This window comes from Lipophrys pholis, assembly GCF_963383615.2.
Source record: "Lipophrys pholis genome assembly, chromosome: 2".
Lineage (NCBI taxonomy): Eukaryota > Metazoa > Chordata > Actinopteri > Blenniiformes > Blenniidae > Lipophrys > Lipophrys pholis.
In genome coordinates, this window is record NC_137636.1 from 23,068,985 (window position 1) to 23,091,046 (window position 22,062).

At 41.2% G+C, this 22,062-nt stretch overlaps 3 protein-coding genes across 5 annotated transcripts in view; 1 reads left to right on the forward strand and 2 right to left on the reverse strand.

Moving 5' to 3' along the window:
• Window positions 1-521: 521 nt before the first annotated feature.
• Window positions 522-9,134, reverse strand: mtfmt (mitochondrial methionyl-tRNA formyltransferase). 3 transcript variants are annotated; one of them, XM_080458767.1, is made up of 10 exons: window positions 8,736-9,103; window positions 7,276-7,309; window positions 7,112-7,179; window positions 5,797-5,919; window positions 5,621-5,723; window positions 5,459-5,534; window positions 5,287-5,378; window positions 5,125-5,203; window positions 4,432-4,505; window positions 522-1,496 (listed from the first exon to the last, which is right to left on the reverse strand). In XM_080458767.1, exons 1-10 carry the CDS (start codon window positions 8,954-8,956, stop codon window positions 1,311-1,313), a joined length of 1,056 nt encoding a protein of 351 aa, XP_080314893.1. In that variant the 5' UTR covers window positions 8,957-9,103; the 3' UTR covers window positions 522-1,310. The 3 variants fall into 3 exon arrangements, with proteins under 3 accessions (XP_080314893.1, XP_080314891.1, XP_080314892.1); XM_080458765.1 differs by having other exon boundaries at window positions 7,112-7,309; window positions 8,736-9,134; XM_080458766.1 differs by having other exon boundaries at window positions 1,158-1,496; window positions 5,797-5,895; window positions 7,112-7,309; window positions 8,736-9,114.
• Window positions 9,135-10,776: 1,642 nt separating this feature from the next.
• tollip (toll interacting protein) lies at window positions 10,777-16,402 on the forward strand. Its single transcript, XM_080458226.1, has 6 exons — window positions 10,777-10,943; window positions 12,509-12,658; window positions 13,307-13,489; window positions 14,271-14,423; window positions 14,858-14,942; window positions 15,027-16,402. The coding sequence occupies exons 1-6, from the start codon at window positions 10,911-10,913 to the stop codon at window positions 15,251-15,253; spliced, it is 831 nt and encodes a 276-aa protein (XP_080314352.1). The 5' UTR covers window positions 10,777-10,910; the 3' UTR covers window positions 15,254-16,402.
• Window positions 16,403-16,744: 342 nt separating this feature from the next.
• LOC308106463 (uncharacterized protein) overlaps window positions 16,745-22,062 on the reverse strand; it is a 51,603-nt gene continuing 46,285 nt past the window's right edge. Inside the window, exons 43-48 of the mRNA XM_080458225.1 lie at window positions 21,316-21,792; window positions 20,789-20,887; window positions 19,188-19,316; window positions 19,071-19,110; window positions 18,877-18,997; window positions 16,745-17,089 (exon numbers count right to left, since the gene is read on the reverse strand). Coding sequence (XP_080314351.1) covers window positions 16,915-17,089; window positions 18,877-18,997; window positions 19,071-19,110; window positions 19,188-19,316; window positions 20,789-20,887; window positions 21,316-21,792 — 1,041 coding nt within the window. The 3' untranslated portion in view covers window positions 16,745-16,914. The remainder of the gene's footprint in view (window positions 17,090-18,876; window positions 18,998-19,070; window positions 19,111-19,187; window positions 19,317-20,788; window positions 20,888-21,315; window positions 21,793-22,062) is intronic.

Below are 22,062 nucleotides of genomic sequence, written 5' to 3' on the forward strand. Positions count from 1 at the left end.
TTTACATTCAATCAGGATAAATGCAACAGATGCACATTGATCATGTGAAAAATCAGCAATCAAAACTCTTTTTGGCATTTAAACAAATGTAAGATTAAATGTTTCATAATTAACCTCTAAACGTAAGTATTTATCCATCCAGGGCTAATCCTGGCCAAATGAAAGACACTATGAGTAACGTTCCCATAAACAGCAGGAGTAAAGTATGTGTCATTAATTGCAGATAAAAGAAGCAAACGTTAACTTGGTGGATCCAACAGAAGCAGTTGCAGAATGTAAGTAAATAGTGTGAGATTGTGGGAACTGACAGAAATTGAAAGTCAAGAAAAAAAAGGACTTTTATAGCTGAGTGACGTTATTAAACACTGTCAAAATAGATAATATCATGAAATATCCTTGTGTATGACAGGCCCTCATGAGCACTGAGGCCAAACAAAAATTTGTAATATACCTTTTTTGCAATTTGTGAATTTGGCTGAAAATGTAAGGGAAACGTTTCAGAACTATTTACTCCAAACAGTCCCGTGAACACCTGCTTTATTTATAAGCATATTTCTTTTTCCAAAAATTACATTATCTCCAGTTCTTTTAAGTTTGGCTTAATTAGTGAAAAAAAACTTGGGCTGCAATAATGTTCCAGAACAATAATCCATGATTTCAATTCAAGCACTAAAACAGGATAATGCAACTACAAAGACACATCAGAAACCAGCTCATTGGCTGCTGTTCAAGCTGGAACAAAATATAATTTCATAGTGTTACTGATGAAAAACTGGCAGCCTCTGAGAGTGAAAATTAGTTCCCACACTCAGGAGTGTTATTGAGTGATGGGAGTATATTTTCAAAACTGTAGTACTATTAGTTATTCAAAATCAATCAGTTATTGGATTCATGTTTCACTTGTGTGTGACTTCGCATATGTGAGCTGTGACGTCTGCAGCTGCACGGTTACGACGGGCAGGTGGTTTCTTAATTTTAAATTAAGAAACTACTTCCGAATATTGATGAGTTTTCAGAATTTGTTGTGATTATTGGATCATCAACACAAAGTCGAATAACATAATTATAGTGTAATTCCAGTATGGATGAAAGAACATATTAAAAGATATGCCGACCCGAACAATCTAAACCCATAAAATGGAAAAAAATGACCGCTGTGTCCGTCACCAACATTCATTTACTGCAGGTCAAAGATAAAATACAGTGTTACAAGTGTGCCGCACCTGCAAATGTCTTAAAATAGACACATATGACACATGAACAACAGTATATTCAATAGATATTGTCCGGTTCACATCCAGTAAGGAGGATCATGTCACACTGTCGAGTCCTCTCCGATCTTCTTGACTCAGCTCTTTCTTTCTGCTAATAAACATCCCTCCTCCTGTCTGAGCCGGCGAGTTCTTCTGCAGGCTCTGATGCAGGTAGCCGTTGTAGAAATCAGCTGCTGTTAGTCTCTTTTTGTGGAGCACGGCCTTAAACCCAACCCAGCCATCCTGGACAAGGAAAACAAATGTCAGCGCCATAAACATAAAAAAACAAACAAAAAAAAAAACCATCATTACATCATGACATTCTGTCCTTATGATGTCAGAAATATCCTCATCTACACGCAGTTATAAACACATGAGATCATTTCTTCCTTCATCTTTCAATGCAGTACATCTTTTAACTCCGGATGGTGCCATTACAGCACAATATAATTTATGATTTAATAGAAGAGTTAATATAATAAATATTTAATGTTACAATGAGTTAGAAAGCAGCAGATGTGGAACATTTAGGTCAGTGGTGTCAAACTCAGATACAGAGAACCGAATTCAAAAACCTGGTAGAAGTCGAGGGACGGACTGATTCAGTCTTTATTGAAAACACTGGAATGACCTTATATGCACATATTGAACCATTACCTCACAAAGCCAATATGTTATTGCTTATATAATATTAACCATTAAGTAAAGGAAAAATCAGTTACATTCATTTCTTAGGTGTCAATAGCTGTTTGAGCTATCAGGAGCAGGAAACAATGTTTTAATGAAGCAACCTGCCTCCAAACCAAATCAAAACCAATATTCTGTCTCCTTGTTTCACCCTGATCAATGTGAGCAACAGGCATTGTTGGAAAAAAAACAAAAAACAATTTCAACATGCTGCCAGTTTTTAGAAAAACTCAAGCAACTCCTTTTAGGTTGTAGATATTGGTACTAACACATCTAAAAATAGCATGATGGACCCTGGTTAGAATCCCAGTTGCAGTCAAATCTTCAGTGGAAGGTGTATTTCTTTGCTGGACTGACTCCTGTAAATCAAGGCACTTCTAATCTCTGACAGTATACAGTGACTGTAGGCAGATGACTTCTGTGCTTCAAACTATGGTGCGAGCGACATATTTTTGCTGCGTGACCCTTGCATGACATACGAGTGCTTCTCCCATCCATCCACCTGCCCGTCATGACAGCTTTTGATCAAAGGAATGAACGTTAGCAGGGTATCGCACCATGTTTGCCATCATCCCCGAACGGAGACAATTCTGTCCAGTGTCTCCACTGGTTGGATTAGGATTTATCGCTTCTGGATACAAACAGCAGCATTATTTTGATCCAACAAAAATAACCATTAAAGTCTTTGCAAGCGTCGAGGTAAACACTGCTCAAGCTGCAATGTGTGTTTTCATTGTATTCACCGGTGGTACAAAAGCGGACAACCTATAAAAAACACAGAGAAGCTTTTATTCTCTGGGGATTTGATGATAATATTTTACTGTAGACAAGGAATTAAGCTCATATTCCCATTTTAAATGTGAGGATTTAGGGGTTTGTGACTTGCTGAGTTGATACTTTTGTTAAATGGAATTATTTTGGAAGATAATTTGCAAAAACCTGTAAGCCAAAGTGAAACCTGAGAATTTAAAGTCTGTCAATAAAAAGCAGTGCATGAGAGCAGTTCGCTTTTTGTATGACTGGGTTTTGTTTATTAATGATGAAAATGAACTCTCTCTCTCTCTCTAAATAAATATACTTTTTGGAATCATACTTGCTGTCTTATTAATGAGCACAAAGATGAATTAAATGGCGACCTCTTCTGTGTCTAGAACTCCAAAATCCTTAAAGCTTTACTGTTAATTCTGGTAATTGTAATTAGTTGAACTATAAATTCACATTCCAAATTAATTATTTAGTTTGAGACTGAATCGGCTATCATTTCCTGTTAAACAGGTGGTGCTCTTGAGGTATCTGATACAGATCAGATTCAATTTTCAATAAAATAATTAATAACTATCTTTGAGAATTATTAATTATTAATCAATAGCCAAACTGACAAAATCCAACATAAATGGTACCCCGTGTGCAGATTCCCAACATAAGTGGTAACTTGTGATCCTTATGAGGTAAGAAATCACAACATGTAAATAAGTCTCTTTTCTTAATACTGAATTTAACAGAAACCAATGGGATCCATTATAATATTTTTGATATTTTTATCATGGCTACAAATGAATCTGTATAAATTAGAGCTGGTCGATTTCGCCTAAAAACACAAAAAATATCATGATTTTTTTAAAGAAAAATTTGTGATTCAATTCGATTTTTATCGATTTTTTTTATTTTTCTTCATTGCTGTAAGTGTCCTCAGTTAAAAAGTAATACAAACAATCCCAAATTAAAAAGTAATTGAGGCTCAGTCATTCAACAAATTCAATATAGACCAGGTTTAAGCAAAAGTGCAACAGGAATGGTAGAACGGAACACAAACAATGTGGAAAAACGGTGGAGGGGAAACAAACTTGAATTTGCAAAATAAAAATCTTTTTTTAGCTACAAATTCGATAAATCGATTTTTTTGCCCAGCCCTAGTATAAATGTTATATGACTACATGTAAGTGTCCTGGTCTATTCTTATTTCTACCCCAAACAAATTCCCTGTATGCTGAACATGCCCAGCATTATCAGCCTTTCAGATTGTTCTTTCTGATAATCACACTTAATTTGGTTTGGAACTTTTATACAAAATGTAAAAATGTATTATAGTGGATTAACTTTATTGATCCCCAGTTTTGTTTATGTATTTATAAATCAGATGCTTCACTGATCCCCTTGGAGAAACGATTTCTCCACATTCAACCCATCGTATTCATATTTAAACTTTACACACACCAGGAGCAGTGGGGGGCTGCTGGGGGTCCAGAGTCTTTACTCATGGAACCTGTCGGCAGTGGGATTCAAACCCTCCAAACACAAGCTTGCTTCTCTAATCTTCAGGTCATCACTGCCATGGTTTGGTTCTGGGCTTGGGTTGTTTTCTCTGAAGAGTTTGTGCATGTGAGGATTTTCTTTAAGGACTAGGATTTGTGACTTGTGTTCATGTGATGAAAGCGATGAAGAAAAGAAAGTCAGGGGTTAAACATTCGCAGGGGTACAGAGTTGGACAGACCTTACAACAGACAGCCAGAGTATTGGACTCCTTCTGATAGCTCACTGAGCCGGGGACGGGTCTCTTCCTTTCGTCTGCAACAACATGGGAGAGAAACATGTCCGACTGAGGCTCAGCACACCGAACGTATTCCCAAAAACTGCTTTTTATATTCAGAGGATATTATAGCTGGGCTGCATTTCATACGTACAACCCTGGTGACACGTATGTACTGTATATGTGAGAGGTCAGTGGTAGAAAAACCACCGGTCCTTGCCTACAGAGATGTCATGAAACAAGTGATTCTTAAGACAACAGCACCAAGTTCAGTGTTTTGAAAGGTAGAGGGAATTCAAGGACAATACAAACATCTTTGTTTATTTCAGACTGACCCACCTCCAGTGTCCATGCAGCAGATGGAGCCAATCACATGTGTTAGTCTTTAGATCAGGGGTGACCATCATTTTTCAGCTTGTGAACTACTCATAAAATGACATGACCTGATCCATCTTTACCGAGTATCGTTTATCTATCCTTTATATACAGAATTTAAGTCGGAGTAGCTTGCAATAACCTGTCTGGCATAATGCCAGTACATTTTTGGTCAATCAGCCAGGGTTGACGAGTCAGACAATAGCTGCTGATAGCTGCAAAACTGTCTAAACTGTGAATAGAAACATTAGATGGAAACAGAATGAACTGATAAGCACTTACCTGCCAGTGAAATGTGACATTTTCCTACAAAATCCAGAAGCTTTATCGTCCTTCCATCCCACGTCGTCCTCAAAGCGGTCTGATAACAGACAGAATGACAGGATGGTGAGATTTATGTTGTGTTGTTGATACAGTCAAGACCAGCGTTTTACTGCTGCTCACTCGAGAGCCGATGGCACGATAAAGACGATCGATTTGATCGCAGCTCTGCTCCTCCCACAACACCCAGCTCATGGTCTTATTGATCTTCGGAGCTGTGGGAGGAAATAAAACCCTTCATTTCCACGTTATGTACATTTAAAATGATTGTTTTCTGGAGTTGAGACATACGTACCAAACGTGGCTCCTGCCTGACTTTGCTCCCTCTTGTTTTCCATTGTCTCAGAAAGATTCTTCAGTGTGTCAATAAGCTGCAATAAACAGCATCTTCTGTTAGAATCCTCTTTACCTGACGATCACATAAGCTTTTCCTGCACCTCATATTTCAGACGCTCACCAGATGTGCTCCCTTCCTGGCGAGCACAGCTCCGAGCTGGTCTGCGGTGCAGCACTGAGGGACCTGGTGGAGCTCCTGGTTCAGGATGGGGCCCACGTCAAACCTGGGACAGGACGTCTCTTTTAGTCTGTGCTCGGACACAAGACAACACCGAGGGCCGTCTCCAAAGTGCTTACCGGTGAGGGCGGATCTGCATGATGGTGACTCCTGTCACGGCGTCACCGTGCAGGATGGTGTGGAACACGGGGGCAGGACCCCTCCACCGAGGCAGCAGGCTGGGGTGCACGTTCAGAATACCACTGCAATTAAAGATCAGCGCCCCGTTTTCACAAAGCATCCTAAGTAGCTCTGAGTGACGTCACTCTTAAAAATAAATCTGAGAATTCCTCGAATTTTAGGATTTTTCTTAGAATTTTGCCTTACCAAGATAAAAGTAATTCACAAAGCATCTTAAGCCCTAAGAGAGCTCCTAAGGTGGAAAACCGTTAAAAGTAGTGAGGAGGACTTTCAGGAAGCCGAAGACTTTCTTAAAACAGACAAGGTGACAGAAAGACAAAGAGAAAGGAAAGATGTTCTCCGTCTGTTTGACGACAACGATCTAATGACACGCTACCGGCTCGATCGAGAAGGAACAATGTTTGTCGTCAACCTCATCAGGGAGGAGCTTACTTCTCCCACAGCGAAGCAACACAATAACGCCGACATGAAGGTGAGCACAACATTGCCATACGTCGCTACAGGTAAGCTGCAGCAGTGTAGCGGTGATGACTGTGGTCTGTCCCAACCCTCCGTCAGCAGAGTGATCAGTCTGACCGTTACGGCGCTGTCACAGCCCCACGTTGCTCGTAAATCACCGGAATCGGTGACGCTGCGTCCGTGTCCACCATTAATACCAAATACATTAAGTGGTAAAAATAACCAGCGTGGACAGAAAAGATAATAATTAAATCAATATAATAATCGACACGTGAACAAGGTAAGTTCAATCATTTTTAAGCCTTGAATAAATTAATTCAAGCTTTCTGAGTTTCATCATCACATAAAAGATATTTGATGGGTTAATTTTACTCTCCATTCATTACCAGGAGCACAGAGGCTTTTTTTCCTGTCTTCCTTTCTCTAACAACCGATCACAGCTTTCAGCAGACGGCATCATAAGTAGCAGCGGGGTCAACCACACCTCCTCACGAAGATAAAGGTTTCTGTCACCTCCTTGCTCAGAGTTGCTCTTAGAAACTTCCTGAATCACTTTCAAACTAAGACTCCTTGCTAAGAATTTGTAGGCTAAGTTAGGAGCTCTCTGAGAGACTCCGAGACGCTTCGTGAAAACAGGCACAGGAGCTTTCCAAAGTGCGGCAAGGATGAGGCACCATCTCCGAGAGCATGAAGCACAGTTAAAAAAAAAATCTTTAAATAGCCTTCAAATGACTTTCTCCAGATTACATGGCGTGGAATTAACAAGCATCACTAATTGTAAAAAGTGATCCTCACTGTGGAAACTTGTTGATCAGTCCCTTGTTGAGCAAACAGCCAAACGAGACGACCACCCCCACATCGAACTGTCCGGTCACGTCGTGCAGAGGCCAGCTGTGCAGTGTGAGGCGGTTCTGTTGAGCGAACCTCTTCACCGGGACGTTACCGGACAGTGTGACCACGTCCAGGGTGTCCACGATCCCCTCATTGGCGTTTCTGTCATAGAACGCAAAGGTTATCAATGGTGTGGCCGAGTTCAACAAGGTTAAATGGCAAAAACTCACTCTACTAATACTAATATACACAAATCTCTGTAAAAAAAAAAGCCAACAAGTAAGTTTAAACTCCAACTAGCGATCACCTTTACAATAGCTCCTACAGAAAAGAATCCGGTTATGAGAAACAAGCAGCAGACTTTTGATAGTCACAGCTCCAGCTTGAACAGGTGAGGCACACCCCAAACCCTAGCAGAGGGTTTTTATGAGATGATAACTTTGTCACTACACTGATATGACTTTACATCTATCAATTCATCCACTAAACCTGTGCTATCCATCTTAGAGTCGGGTGTCTGGGACTTCATGATGGGTCACATGGTGCTGTGGTGCTTAATGCTCCAGCCTCATCGTGGGTTGGGGTTGGGGTTGGGGGACATTCATGGGTTTCCTCCGACCGTCCAAAAACATGCATGTGAGGTGAAGTGATTGTCTCTGTGTTTATCCTGTGATGGACTAGGGACCGGTCCAGGGTGTACCAGCTCTGGGTGGTGACCCTGAGCTGGATAATGCAGGAGAGAAGGTGCATGGGTCTCTGATGTTCTGCGAACTGAGGAAGGTTTTAATTCAAATCTGCCTGCAAGTGTGCAACAATCAAGTGACGGGTCGTGCAATTAAGAGTTTAAAATTATCTAAAATGCCGTGAACAGTGACTTATAAAGTGATGCCTCACTGACGCTTCACCACTTTTGACATTAACCCCTACCAGTAATTAACGGATTACAGCTAAGGAAATAAACGATGTGGTTGCAATTACTGATGTTTATTGTTATTGTATGTTATTTTGTTAAATAATAGTGACGCTGCTTTCTCCTCCCAGTGTCCATAGTATAAGTAGCTTGATACTACAGAACTACCACGTTCGTCCCTCATCAGTGATAGGCTGCATATATGCTGCAAAAATGATTTCCCTGGCAAGATTTCTTTATCTTTGACAAAACCTTCCGATATTTCTCACAGATGCCTTCTTTAAAGAAGGTTTTGGCAGGTTTTCGTCTTTTTAACCCTTTATATATAAAATATGTTGTGAATAAAGGTACATCAGTCTTATCCCTGGATGCATTTGACCACAGTCACTACTCTACTAAACTCCTGTTTATTGGAGGACTGTTTCATTATATGTTCCATATTTGATGTAAATTGAGCTGAACCACACAGTGCTGACAGCTCACATGTTGTGTCACAGCAGCTCTGCAATAATAATAATAATAATAATACACACGTTACAAGGACAAGTGAATCTGGAGATATGAGGAAAAATAGGACAACAGGTACAAGTGATAAACAACTTTTTGTATTCAGTACCTCCACCACTTTGAAGAAGAAATGATCTTGTTATTGTGACCAGGAGGTTTAGTGAGTCTCACCTGCTGGACGTGAGCAGCTTCAAAGACTCCACGGCGAACTCATCCGAGCCGAAGAAGAGGAGCCTCCAGGGAGGTGTGGATGAAGACATCCGTGAGCAGAGGCGGTCAGAGGAGCTCTTCCACCTCCACCTCCACCTCCACCGGCTCTGTGTGCAGGGCTGCAGCAGGAGGAGCTGCATTCTGAGACAAGCTCCGGCCGTCCTGCCCGGTGACCACCACATGCTGGCTGCTGAGTGTGTTTACACACCGCGAGTCCACAGTGTCGGTACTGTCAGTCCTGCAGCAAGCACACAGTCTGCTTCTGCGGGGCCTGACTCCTCTCCATGGTGCCCAGGCAGGGCGCCGCCATGTTTCCTCTCTCTACTTCTGATCTGTCTTCTTCTTCTTCTCTTGCGTTCTGGGCAGGCCGGGCGCCATCTAGCGCATTGCTGCCCTTCCACCATCCATCATGTAGGAGCCAAGAGCGCTTTAGATCCTGAGGTGTAGATTGGTACTGCAAATAAATTCCCACAGCGCCGCCGCTACTTCATTCCTCTGTAATTCTGGACCCAGTATTGTCTTTAATGAAAAGGTTGTTAAGCCAATTTCCCCAAGTCTTTTGAAGAGACGGATTATTTTGCTTGTACATATCGCAGTTCATCAGAATGTGCTGAACAGTCTCTTCACTTCCACACTCACACAGGCCATTTATTTCTTTTCCAATTACAGCCAGATCCGGGGCCAGGCCAGAGTGTCCTAATCTTAATCTGGAGAATATGATCTGTTGATACCTGCCCTTTCCCCAACAGGAGTCCCCACATTTAACACTTTGTTGAATTGAGTAATAATGTCTCCTCCTCGTCTCTGTGTCCCACCCTCTCTGCAAGATTTGGGATATCTTCTTTCCTACGATGCTATAGTACTCTGAGGACCTGATAGATGTAATTACATTGACAGATTCATGATTCAGTGCCTTTTTAGCAGTTGCATCTGCCACCTTATTGCCTGTGATTCCCACGTGAGCAGGGACCCACATAAACACCACAGATAAGCCTATAGACTCAGCTCTCTTATGTGCAGACAGAATCTCATATATTAGGTCAGACCGAACTCGTGGTTCGGTCTGACCTAATCGTGGCTTCCTGACCAATCGTGACCATATCAGCAGAGTTTTCCTTGCCCTTTTCCCTGAGAATGTCTCTAGCAGTCCAGTCTATATCAGCCTCTTGAAGCACTCATGGGGGAACAGAAGGCCACACGACACTCAGAGCCATATCCAAGACCCAGAACTCGGGGGATTTTGCCCATACTCTTTTAACAAATGCTCCTCTCCCCTGCCCACCCTGAGCTGTCTCCCAACTTTTCTGAAGCAGACATTTCAGCGGGTTACACTCTTCCTGGCTCTGAATTCTTCCAGCATACTGGAGGCCTAACTTTTCTCATCTCAGCCACAGGGACATCCGATCTGTCTATTTCGTGAGAATTCAACAAAAGATGTTCTACTTCTACCATCAGGACACTTTGGGAATTATTATCTTTATTATCATTATTATTGTCATTATTATTATCATTATTATTATTATTATTATTATTATTATTATTATTATTGATATTATTATTATTATTATTATTATTATTATTATTATTATTATATAAAAGCTAAAAGCTTGACTTCCATCTAGGGTGCCAATTTGGACATTCTTGAGGACTATTATTTCAGGAGATTGACGTCCTTCAACATGTTTCACTATGCTGAAAGTGTTGTATTTGATCCTTTCTCTGTGTATATTAATGACCATAAAGCCTGCACATATTGATATTTAATATCACTTATCTAAATTTATCCTGTATAGTTGATATTCATCTATGTTTTCTATCTATTATGCTGTGTGGGGCAAGACATTAATAAATTTCCTTCTGGCATCACTAAAGTATTTCTTTTCAATTATATTCAATTCTAAATGTAACCACCCCTCGCTGCAGCGTGCAGAATGAGTCGGGGTCCCACCTTCACCGCTAGGAGGCAGCATTGGGACCTGATCGAGTCCATTCTACCGGAAATACTCATCGAAGAAGTATAAGCGGAAGTAAACGCTTCCGATATTAAACCTGATCCGAGCGGAGTTAATCTGAGACTTTCTGTAAAACTCTGTGATTCTAAAGGATTAACAGGATTTGAAGTGAAGAGGAGACGTCATGGCGACTACTATCAGCACCCAGAGAGGACAGGTAAACCGCTGTGTGTTCGGTGTGTTGTGACGTAGCATAAAGTGCCGCTGTCATCAGAATCTGACATGTAAACACAGCAGCTGACATGTAACTCTGGGGTTAGTTATCAAACCACGACATAGAGTCGCTCACAGCAGCATTGACACTGTTATGTAATGAGGAGCGGTCTGATCCTGCTCCTGGTGGAAGACGTGGCCCTGAAATCTTGTCACCAATTTAACTGGTAATATAGTTTTCTAAGACAGTTAACGTGTCCACCCAGACTGAACTAAATCAACACAATTTTTCTTTTTACACATTCTCTTCCATTTCTCGCCCATCCTTATCTCGATCCAGCTGATATGGGTCAATATTTAAACTACTCATAAAATGTAACGTGACCTTCTTTAAACTTCTGAATGTCCAACTGTTCAGTGTTTTAGTGCTTTGTGCACAATCTACTGAGCTCTAATCAGGTGTTTGTTCCACGAATGAATCCATACATTTCTTGGATTCAACTAGAAAAGGCATTGAAACAGTCCTCCTGCTGTTGAACTTTTTAACTGTTGTCACCAGACGAGTCTTTGGCAGTGGAGTTGTTACCGTGTGGGCCAGTGTGGAGTCAACACAGAACTGTCCTACTCTTTGTGAATGGTACAGTGATGAGCCCAGAGGACCTGAAGAACATCAATAATCCAGTCAATGAGCCCCTGCATGAACAACACTGGCCTTGTTTCATCTTTATGGACCACAATGCTCCAGCTCATGGAGCTGGTATCGTTTAGTGAACGACTGCTGCACACTGGGGGACCTCAAATGGAGCCTGCACGTTCTCCACACCTGAATCCATAGAAAACCACTGGGATCAGCTGAGTCTCCATGTCCAGCATGAGATGTCATCAAGCTGTAATTGATGCTCAAGGCCACATGACAAATTATTGAGACACTGACATGTTTTGTTGTTTTCTACCCTCCACTGTTGTTTGAGATGAGGAGATCACCATTGATGCTTTTATCTAAATGCTTTACTTTCCTCATATAATATCACTGTAGCATCAACCTTTTCCATAAATTACACTTGAAAGCCAAATATCCTGAACAAAAATTCCTGAAATTCCCGTTTTCTGTAACTTCCTCCAGCCCATCTTGCAAGATAATTTTATTCATCAGTTCTCCTTGAATCTTCATAAACATCTCCATCATCAGCTTTAAAGTCTGCTCTAATGCCAAAAATGGAAATATGAACCAAATCTAAAGTTCGTCTTTATGCTTATTTTGTGCAAGTTGGACACAGATTGTCTCGATTCATTTAATTAAACTTGTATATAAGTCCTGGATTACCAGAAATGATCTTTCTTGTCTCGGCTGTGTTAACCTGTCGCATTCTGTCGAATTCGAAGTTTAATGGTAGCTTTTTTGAAACAAAAACAACATTGGGTATGTCATAAATATTCAGTTCTACAATGGAACCTCCACATTTTGGACATGCGGGTGGCTTTGGTCTCGTCTCTGTTGGGTTTTCACCTTCCTGTAGTAGAGGCAGTCTGAGTCTCTGTGTGTGTGTGTGTGTGTGTCTGTGTCCACAGGTGTACATCGGGGAGCTTCCTCAGGACTTCCTGAGAATCACTCCCACCCAGCAGCAGCAGCAGGTTCAGCTGGACGCTCAGGCGGCCCGCCAGCTGCAGTACGGCGGCGCCATCGGCACGGTGGGACGGCTCAGCATTACGGTGGTCCAGGTGAACACAGCTAAACTAAATCATCTGACACAGTCATTACACATCAATGAAACCTAAAAAAAACAAACAAAAAAAAAAAGTTATTTGAAAAACACACTTCATCATCAATTTTCATGCCGAGGAAACTAAAACAGCCAAAGTTTTGTCAATGGATTCAACTCACAACAACACACATTTCCTTGACGGGGCATAACGGGTTACCATGTGAACGTACATTCATATTTTGAACTTGATTTTCTTTAAAACTACAATTCAAGCACAAAACTTGAAATGCAAACATGCAAAATCCTTCTACATCTATTTCTTCAAATATGTCATCACATGTAATAAAAGCTGGCTTGATATTCAGATGCAGTGACTAAAAACTAGGAGATGTCATCTTTGTGGTGACTGTGTGTCTCTTAAAACGTGAAGAAATATAGTTCGTAGAAGCTGTACAAATATACTCTGTGTCTGGAAAAATAAGCAGGATTGTTGTGAGCTCCTAAGATGTTTTTGTAGAGATTTGCACAAACTAATCAATGTTGTTCACGGTCCAAAAACTACACGTGTTGTGATTTAAGAGATGAAATAATGCAGAGCTGCATGCATCACATTCACATTTATCAGCAGCCAGTGAGCCACAGCGGCTTCTTTTGTGCTCTCCAGGCCAAGCTGGCCAAAAACTACGGCATGACTCGGATGGATCCGTACTGCAGGATCCGGCTGGGCTATGCAGTCTACGAGACGCCGACGGCTCACAACGGCGCCAAGAATCCACGCTGGAACAAGGTGATCCAGTGCACGGTGCCTCCCGGGGTGGACTCCTTCTACCTGGAGATCTTTGACGAGGTGAGGGGGGCCCGTGGGTGTTGAATCCCACTGGTCATGTACATCACATCACTCCAGAGTCCAGGACAAGTTCTCAGATCCATCTGCTTATTTGAAACAACAACAAAGACGGTAAATCAAAGTCTAAACAGTGACATTTGAGAATTTTAGCGACGAGTAAAAATGTATGAACCCAGTAAAGTTATCCGACTTTTCCAAGAGGAAACATTCATCAGTGATCAGATTTTCATAAGATGCACAAATAGAAATTTGTTTCATTCAATTTATTGGAATATTTCATGTCTTTTCAAAAGACCCAGCGAGGTGAGAAAACACATTATCTTAGTTTGATTATATAACTAAGTTGTTGATATATGCTAAATTAAAATAGAAATCCATAAAATGTCCTCCTGTGATTTGAAAGTAACACTTTAAAAAACCTATTTGAAGAAGTTGTTTAACCAACATCCAACAGTTTATTTTTGTTTCATAAGACCAGATGGTCTTATTTCTTTAAATACATAAAGTATGTTTTCTTTTGTTTTCTGAGGAGAATAAAAGAAACTTTGAAAGACTCAGATTGCTGTCGATTTGTAAATTGTTCCTCATATTAAAGTCCATTATTCATTACTTTAGGAATATTTGAGGGAATTTCATGTTTTGCCTTAAGATGCCTGTTTGTTTATTATATTATAAGTAAAGTTTAAAAAAAAAAAACAGTTTTTTGTCCTGTAACGAAGGAGTTAAAATGATCTTGTGAATGAAAAGTAACCAGTATGTTTTCCCGTGTGTGTGAGTGCAGAGGGCGTTCTCCATGGATGACAGGATAGCGTGGACACACGTGACCATCCCCGAAGGCCTGAGGGACGGCAGCGTGGTGGACGAGTGGTTCACCCTCAGCGGCCGGCAGGGCGATGACAAGGAGGGAATGATCAACCTGGTCATGTCGTTCGCTGTGAGTGGGACACAAACAGACACCTGATATGTGACTGTAGCTACAGGATTATTTGTTAAGAAAAAAAGAAGTTAAAGGCATTTTACTGTAAAATTATAGTTTTAATAAGGCACCAACCTCAGTTTGTTTGTTTGGATATTTAATGTTTTGAATTATACAAGCTTCATAAGTTCCACCTGGTCGAGGTAGATACAGCAGAGACAATTATATTGATACATAACTCAGCTGTGTTCCCCAAAATAAACCAAAACTCTCCTTCCTGAGTAGGTTCCTGTTCTTATACAAGTTTTTCAAAGTTATTGTGTGTGTGTGTGTGTGTGTGTGTGTGTGTGTGTGTGTGTGTGTGTGTGTGTGTGTGTGTGTGTGTGTGTGTGTGTGTGTGTGTGTGTGTGTGTGTGTGTGTGTGTGTGTGTGTGTGTGTGTGTTTGTTTCAGTCGTTACCTGCAGGGATGATGACCCAGCCTGTTGTTCTCATGCCCTCTGTCTATCAGCAAGGAGTTGGATACGTGCCTATCGCAGGTCAGGCACACACACACACACACGACTGGGCTGGGCTGGGCTGACATTTAGCAGCTGGTGTGTGATCTGTGTGTGTGTCTTCAGGAGTACCTGCAGTCTACAACCAGGGCATGGTGCCCATGACGATGCCCGCCGGGATGCCAGCCATGGGGGGCCAGGGGGGTCCGGTGTGCAGCGAGGAGGACCTGAAGGCTCTGCAGGACATGTTCCCCAACCTGGACCAGGAGGTGGTCCGCACCGTGCTGGACGCCCAGCAGGGCAACAAGGACGCTGCCATCAACTCTTTGCTGCAGATGGCCGAGGAGCTCTAAAGACACACGCACACACGCACGCACGCACGCACACACACACACACACACACACACACACACACACACACACACACACACACACACACACACACACACACACACACACACACACACACACACACACACACACTCTCCTGGCTCCTGCTCGCTCCCCCTGCTGGTAAACACAGAGACATCTCGTATCCTGTCCCGAGTCGGTGGGCGGTCTCTGCTTCGAGCCGTTGGACCCCAGATCATTCACTTTGGTCTTAATCGGTCAAATCAATGTTTTGTGTCACAGAAAAAGACTCAAACCAAACATGGAATTGGCCCCCAAGTGTTATTGTATTCTACCGTCGTCATGGTAACCCAGTCCGCATCCCGATCCCAAAGTTTGATTTGCACTTGTTGGAGCTGTGGCGTGTCCATCTTCCATTCCTGTCTGACTTTTTTTTTTTTTTTTGTATGTATGTGTGTGTGTGTGTGTGTGTAATCCGTAGGTTTTGTAGTAAGTTGCAGTGAAATGTTTCGTAGCTATAAAACTGTTGAGTTCACGCAGAATCAAAAAGAATCGTGAGGGATGTTTTAGACTAAATGACAGGATGAAGAATGAATGAAAGCTAAACATTGCACCCATTCACTGTTTCCTAAATATCTGCACAGATTTTAGTTTCTGGTGGAATCGGCGCATTTCAGAGCGAGCGAGCTAAATTGCTAATGTTGCTAACCTTTGCTGAGTGAAGGTCTGAAATGTCTGCAGACTAGATTTGAGTTATCTGATGCTTCAATGTAACAAACAACAGCTTCTAAGTGCACAAACAAGCTTCATATATCTAATCTTTTCCACAGGTTAAGTATTTTGTGTTTCTGTTCACACCCGTAAAGGTTTTGTTGCTAACGTGCTGCCTGCCAAAGGTCTCGTATGAGGAGGCGCTGTCTGGCCGTGACTTCTAAACCATCCACATGTTTTCAAATGTTGTCACGTTGCGTGGTTGTTCTTTTTATTCACGACACGGGGTCTTTAAGCCAGAGCACTTTCTGCTGAAGTTTGATTTGCAGGTTTTAAACTGTTTTATTTATTGATGCTTTTAAGCCACGAGGCGAGAACAAAGAGTGTGGGTGTCCATTCCTTCTCATGACACGCTGAAATACACTGACCAAAACTGGAAACGCTGCAAGTCATCATTTCTTATGTTTTCAAAGCTGTAATGAATAGACACAGGTAAAACAGTCTCTCACACACACACACACACACACACACACAGAGAGAACATGCAAACTTCACTCAAACAGACCCGTCCAAGCCCAGAATCAAACTGTGGTCTTCTTACTGTGAAGTTCATCCGTCTCCGTCACAGAGGGATGTGGCTGGTCGTTATTGTCTTACAGTATTTTGCATGTTGGGTTTAACATTTGTTGAGTCCTCTCTGTGTTGTGGTGTGGAAATGAGTGCAACAGGATTTTCCCATTTCCAGTCCCTCATTCCCACAAAGAGTTCAGAATCGGATGTTTAAATTGCAGAAACACTTTATTTATAGGATTTACTATGTAATCACAAGATGAGAAAAGTATGAATCACAGCAGTACATTCTTGTACGTATAGGAAGCACATAGCGGGATATAAAAACAAAACAAAAGTTGAGCTGAATGTCTGATTCTGACGGAGAGCTGGGAGTGCGTCATCAGCGTCTGCGATCTTCACACTCTGTTTCGCTGCAGCGGCATGATTCTACTACGGTGTAGGTGTGTTGGGTCTTGGATCCGTCTTCACAGATCAGCTGCACCTGCTGCTTGCTGGTCTCCTCCTCCTGGCAACACTCACACTCGTGCATCATAGTGTTGGCTGCTGCTGAGTACCTGAACACACACACACACACACACACACCACAGCTCTTATTTACTGCACTGACTCATGAGGAGCCTTTTATTTTGCCGTTAATGTTACGCAACGGTCCCAACTTCAAGACGAAAACCATGTAATAGTGGCCATCAATGTCATAATTTAGGTAATTTAAAATATAATTATGCCAAAAATGTAATACTTTTAGCCAATTTAAACATTATAAAGCTAATCATTTTAGCCATTTTAAATGTAATAAGGCCAATAATGTACCAATTTAGGTAATTGCAAGTGTAATAAAGCCAATAATTGATCAATTTTAGTAAATATGATAAAGCCAATAATGTAATAATCAGATGTATGAGTTCACGTCATTTTAAATGTAATAATGCCAATGTTATACTTTTAGCAATTTTAGATATATTAAAGCTAATCATTTTTACCATTTTTAAATCATGTGATTTAGTTCATTTTAAATGTAAGTCAGCCAATAGTCTATTTGTACATGCCAAAGAAAACCACATTAAGACCAAGACCTCCGTGGGGGATTCACAGGAACCTTTGGCTGACCCATGGACAAAAGGTTCACAACTGCTGGTCCAAACTATAGAAAATATCAGGTTTTAGGCTCCGATTACACGTTTTCAGGTGAAAAAGCAAAACTTCTGTAGTGTTTTGGGTGTGTATTTACTGGACAATGGTGCCCAGAGCCACTGAAAACTACTTTTTGAAAGCGTTCCGACTCTGTCACCATGGAAACGGGGGGAAAACCAACTTTTGGGCTTTGTCTCAGTGTAGACGGCCGTAGTAACTAGTTAGTTGTGCACATGCTCAGTCGATGGACAATAAAAACAAAGACTGCTCCGGAGTGTCATGACTCCCAGTCCACGTTCTCCTGGGACTTGGTAGTTTTATAGTCGACATTCACTGTAATAACAATCCAACTTGGTCGTCTGTCCATATGAATGACTGTTCTACCATTGTTAATGTTTAGAGTGGATTGTTCTATGCTGCATGTGTGTGTGTGGTTTCATGACAAAACCACCCAACATCGTTTACTTGTGGCCCAACATGAAAACTACATTGTTTTCAGAACATTGCTCTCTACACATGAAACTCTTCTTAAACAAAAATGGACACTTGATGTGTTTTCACTTGAACTATCGTCTAAACCTGGCCCCAGATGTTCTATCTAATTTGGTAACCATTGCAGCTCTCTTATCTTTTCTTTTTCTTTCCTCTTGAAGTGGTTTCAGCTGTGATAGCAGATTTAGTCATTTTAGCCTTTATAACGGTTTTAGTCAGTTTAGCTGTTTAAGACTGTTTTCAACATAAATATTTGGTTTTCTAATCACATATTTAACATCACTGACGGCAAGAGAAAGGAAATGAATCCATCCATGGTTGTTCATCTTACTGAGAAGTACGTTGCGATGTGATAAAAATATTTATCAAGCTATTCAATCATTATCTGCTCTCGAGCTGCGAAATAAATGTTTGCTGGACAACAAAATCATAAATGACATAAAAAGTCTAATAAATCATTTGGTGAAAGCTTTAGGGAGCCAAAGCAGACCGATGTTATATACCGTATCTCTAAGATGGTATTTACTGTATTTATTTAATTAACTAGAAGGAAACGAGCGGCTTTGTAGCTATTCTTGTATCTTTCTATTGAAATTGACCAGGATGGTGATTCACGTTATCAACATATTGCTTCAACACAAAATGAAATGCAGGTTGTTTGAGAAGAAGCGTGTTGTGCGCAACAATTTGGGGAGAAGATAAATGACCATGCACTAACTTTGACGAGCTTCCGCAGTGTCCGCTGCACGATGAGATGGGGACCGGTCCCACGCTTATGCAGTCCTCCACCTTGATAACTGTCTGCTTCGTCGTCCTCTCACAGACGCTGCGGATCTTACCTGAAACACAAGACAGCTGTTACCGACAGAGCACAGTGTTTGTCCTGGAGTCCACGTGTCGGCTTGAGCTTACAGCTTCTGCAGCATCCCGCAGCGTCAGTGGTCTCCGTGCCCTGGAGGAGGAGGACAGAATGTTAGACAGGAAATGAGGGGGTCAGTGTTCTGAACCCCGGAGGTCTCACCAACTCACCGGCTCGCAGTCCAATTGGTTGAAATCAGGACAAGTCTGTATCTTTATCTCCGTGACGAACTGTCCCTCCCTCTCCACACAGCGGTACACCATACAGGGGTCATCGGGGGATTTATATGTTTCGTTGATCTGTGTGAACACAAGCAGCAGGAGATGTTTCATCCTTCTTGTAATGACACTACACAGCCAAATGACATTTGAAATCAACTTTGCTCACTGGACATAGTTAATGTGAATAATTCCAAGTTTGCCTCTATGTTAGGTTATATTTCTTGGTTTTGGTGGGATTTTTGGAGGAAATTATCATATTTACCCTAATATAAGTTACCTTTCTTTCTTGTGTAATTGATCAAGCAATCAATTTACACATAAAAAAAAACTGGTAATACCTACTGGGACCTCTAGATGTCACTGTATGACAACAGAAAGCTGTTACAGTAAAGCAATAAAAAAAACTACATTACTACTGTATTTCACAGCGCAAGTAAAATGGTCAGACAGAAAAACCTAAACAGCAAATTGACAGCGAAAATGATCAAATGTGCAGCAGAAAACAATCAGTAAGAGTTTAAAGTTTTTGAGAAGCTTGTGACAGAGAAAAGCAGAGAAACTATTACCGTGTTGACGATAAAGAAGAAAATATAGAAAGCTATTTGCGAAACGGTGCAGTTATTACATGTTTTTTAAAATATTCATTACACATTTTGTGGCAGCTGTGACTTATACTCAGGTGTGACTTATAGCGGAGAATACAGGACACATTTTTCATTAAATGTGCTTTCCTGTCTCATTATTTCAGGGATATCACATCACTCAGTTCTGATGGTTCTTTTTGTGTTTGATTAGCCTGGAAACAACCATTGTCTTAACTACTCACTAGGTCTTTATCGTAAGATCAACTTTTTGTGTCTTTACAAACATTTATAAACTCTGCATGGATGCAGGACAGTCATAGCTTCATCTCTGTGCTTACATTTTAAACTGCAATACTTCTGTGTATTTGTACAGCATGCTATTTTAGTAGTATTTACCACTATGAGGCAAAGGGGTGGAGGACACAATTGGAGCACAAATATAAAATCAACAAAAAGTACAACAAGATCAGAAAAAAAAAGCAAATTGCAGCATTGACGTGTGATAAGTGGAGAGAAATATTAGATTCATGCTATAAAATCATCCACGTATATTATTGTATTTGCTTTACGGCTTGTTTTGGGCATACATTCTATTGTTGTACCTTCTGAAAGGTTTACTCTAATCCCATAGGAGCTGGAATATCTAATTGAGAAAACAAAACGTTTCTTGAAATGAGATCAGCAAAATTCAGGACAAATATTCCAGAAAAACAAAATTTTCTTAAATTTAAATTTTTGCATCTTTCGTTACATTCTCAAACCATGGCTCCTGCTTTCACTTTCACCCTGGTTTGGAAAATATGCCCTCATGATGCAGGTGTGCACCTAAAAACAAAGGAACTGGGAAATAATATGATTGGCTTTGTAATGGTTTCCAGATGAAACCTTTCTAAAAGTTGAATCTGAATTTTGGGGGAACTGCTTCAGTTAAAACAGGCCTGAAGAAACATATGAATTCATACTGACCTTGATAATCACTGTCTTGTTGCTCTGTGGAGTATAAATGCAGCTCTTCTGAACGCAAGATCCACAGCACTTATCCGGTGAAATCTCATATTCATACCCCTGGGAACAAAGAGAATACAGAAAGATTAAGAAAACCAGAAAACTGCACTTCAACAGGCGGAGATTTATCTGATTTTTGCTTTGTGTGAATACATTTTGAGTTTTGGGTCCAAATCCATCGTAACATTCCGTTATATTTTTCCACCATTTCAGTTGATCAATTTCCAACAAGCTTTGAAAATTCATTGTAACTCCTGGAACACTGTCCCAATGCTGAATGTTTTGCAGCGGACAGTGGTCCAATTTGGAACATGGAAATAAAGTTTGTGTCTGGAATATTTTACACAGCAACTGAGCATTTTTAGTTTTTTCCTGAAGTTGATGAGTTTAAGAGCAGAGAAATGGACAACTGTGAGGATTTGAATGAGTTTGAACCAGGTGAGAAGGCTGCTTTCATCTAATAGTGTTGAAAGTGTGTGTTAGCTTACTGCAGGACATTCTTTTTTGCACACTTTCGGGGTGCAGACGATGACGTTGAGCTTGGTGGCTGGATTCACTTCAGAGCTACAGTAACAGTCGTGGCAGGCCGGCGGTTTGAAGGTTGCTCCTGGTGTTGTTTGTCCAGGAGTTGTTTGTCCGGGTCTTGTTTGTCCAGGAGTTGTTTGTTCCCCTGTTGTTTGTCCTGGTCTTGTTTGTCCAATAGTTGTTTGTCCAGGAGTTGTTTGTCTGGGTGTTGTTTGTCCAGGAGTTGTTTGTCCAGGAGTTGCTTGTCCCCCTGTTGTTTGTCCAGGAGTTTCTTGTCCCCCTGTTGTTTGTCCAGGTCTTGTTTGTCCAGGAGTTGCTTGTCCCCCTGTTGTTTGTCCAGGCGTTGTTTGTCCAGGTCTTGTTTGTCCAGGCGTTGTTTGTCCAGGTGTTGTTCCTTCTGTTCCCTCAGGTTTGTCTGGTGTTGGTATCTTCTCACCAACCTGCAGAAACACGTTACATATTATTGCTCTCAATCAAGTCGTCGTCCCCCCCCCCCCCCCCGAACAGTATTTCAGTCATTCGTGTCCACAATGAATTCGTGCAAACTAGAAAACACACCATTCAAGTCAAACTGACTAAAATGGTTATGCAGCAGACTTCGTCAATGTCCATGTAGTTAAAAGACTTCAGGTAAAATATACATTAGTATTTCAGTAACAAATTTGAGGCACAAATATCACCCTATCATTATCCAATCACATGTCTAGGAT

Coding starts and splice junctions, on each gene's coding strand:
- mtfmt (XM_080458765.1), bottom strand. CDS start 8,956: ATGTGGTGGTCACCGGGCAGGACGGCCGGAGCTTGTCTCAGAATGCAG. Junction 5,204..5,286: donor ATCGTGCCATCGGCTCTCGA/GTGAGCAGCAGT, acceptor GTCTGTTATCAG/ACCGCTTTGAGGACGACGTG. Junction 4,506..5,124: donor ATGTCACATTTCACTGGCAG/GTAAGTGCTTAT, acceptor ATGTTGTTGCAG/ACGAAAGGAAGAGACCCGTC.
- tollip (XM_080458226.1), top strand. CDS start 10,911: ATGGCGACTACTATCAGCACCCAGAGAGGACAG. Junction 10,944..12,508: donor TCAGCACCCAGAGAGGACAG/GTAAACCGCTGT, acceptor CTGTGTCCACAG/GTGTACATCGGGGAGCTTCC. Junction 14,943..15,026: donor TGGATACGTGCCTATCGCAG/GTCAGGCACACA, acceptor GTGTGTCTTCAG/GAGTACCTGCAGTCTACAAC.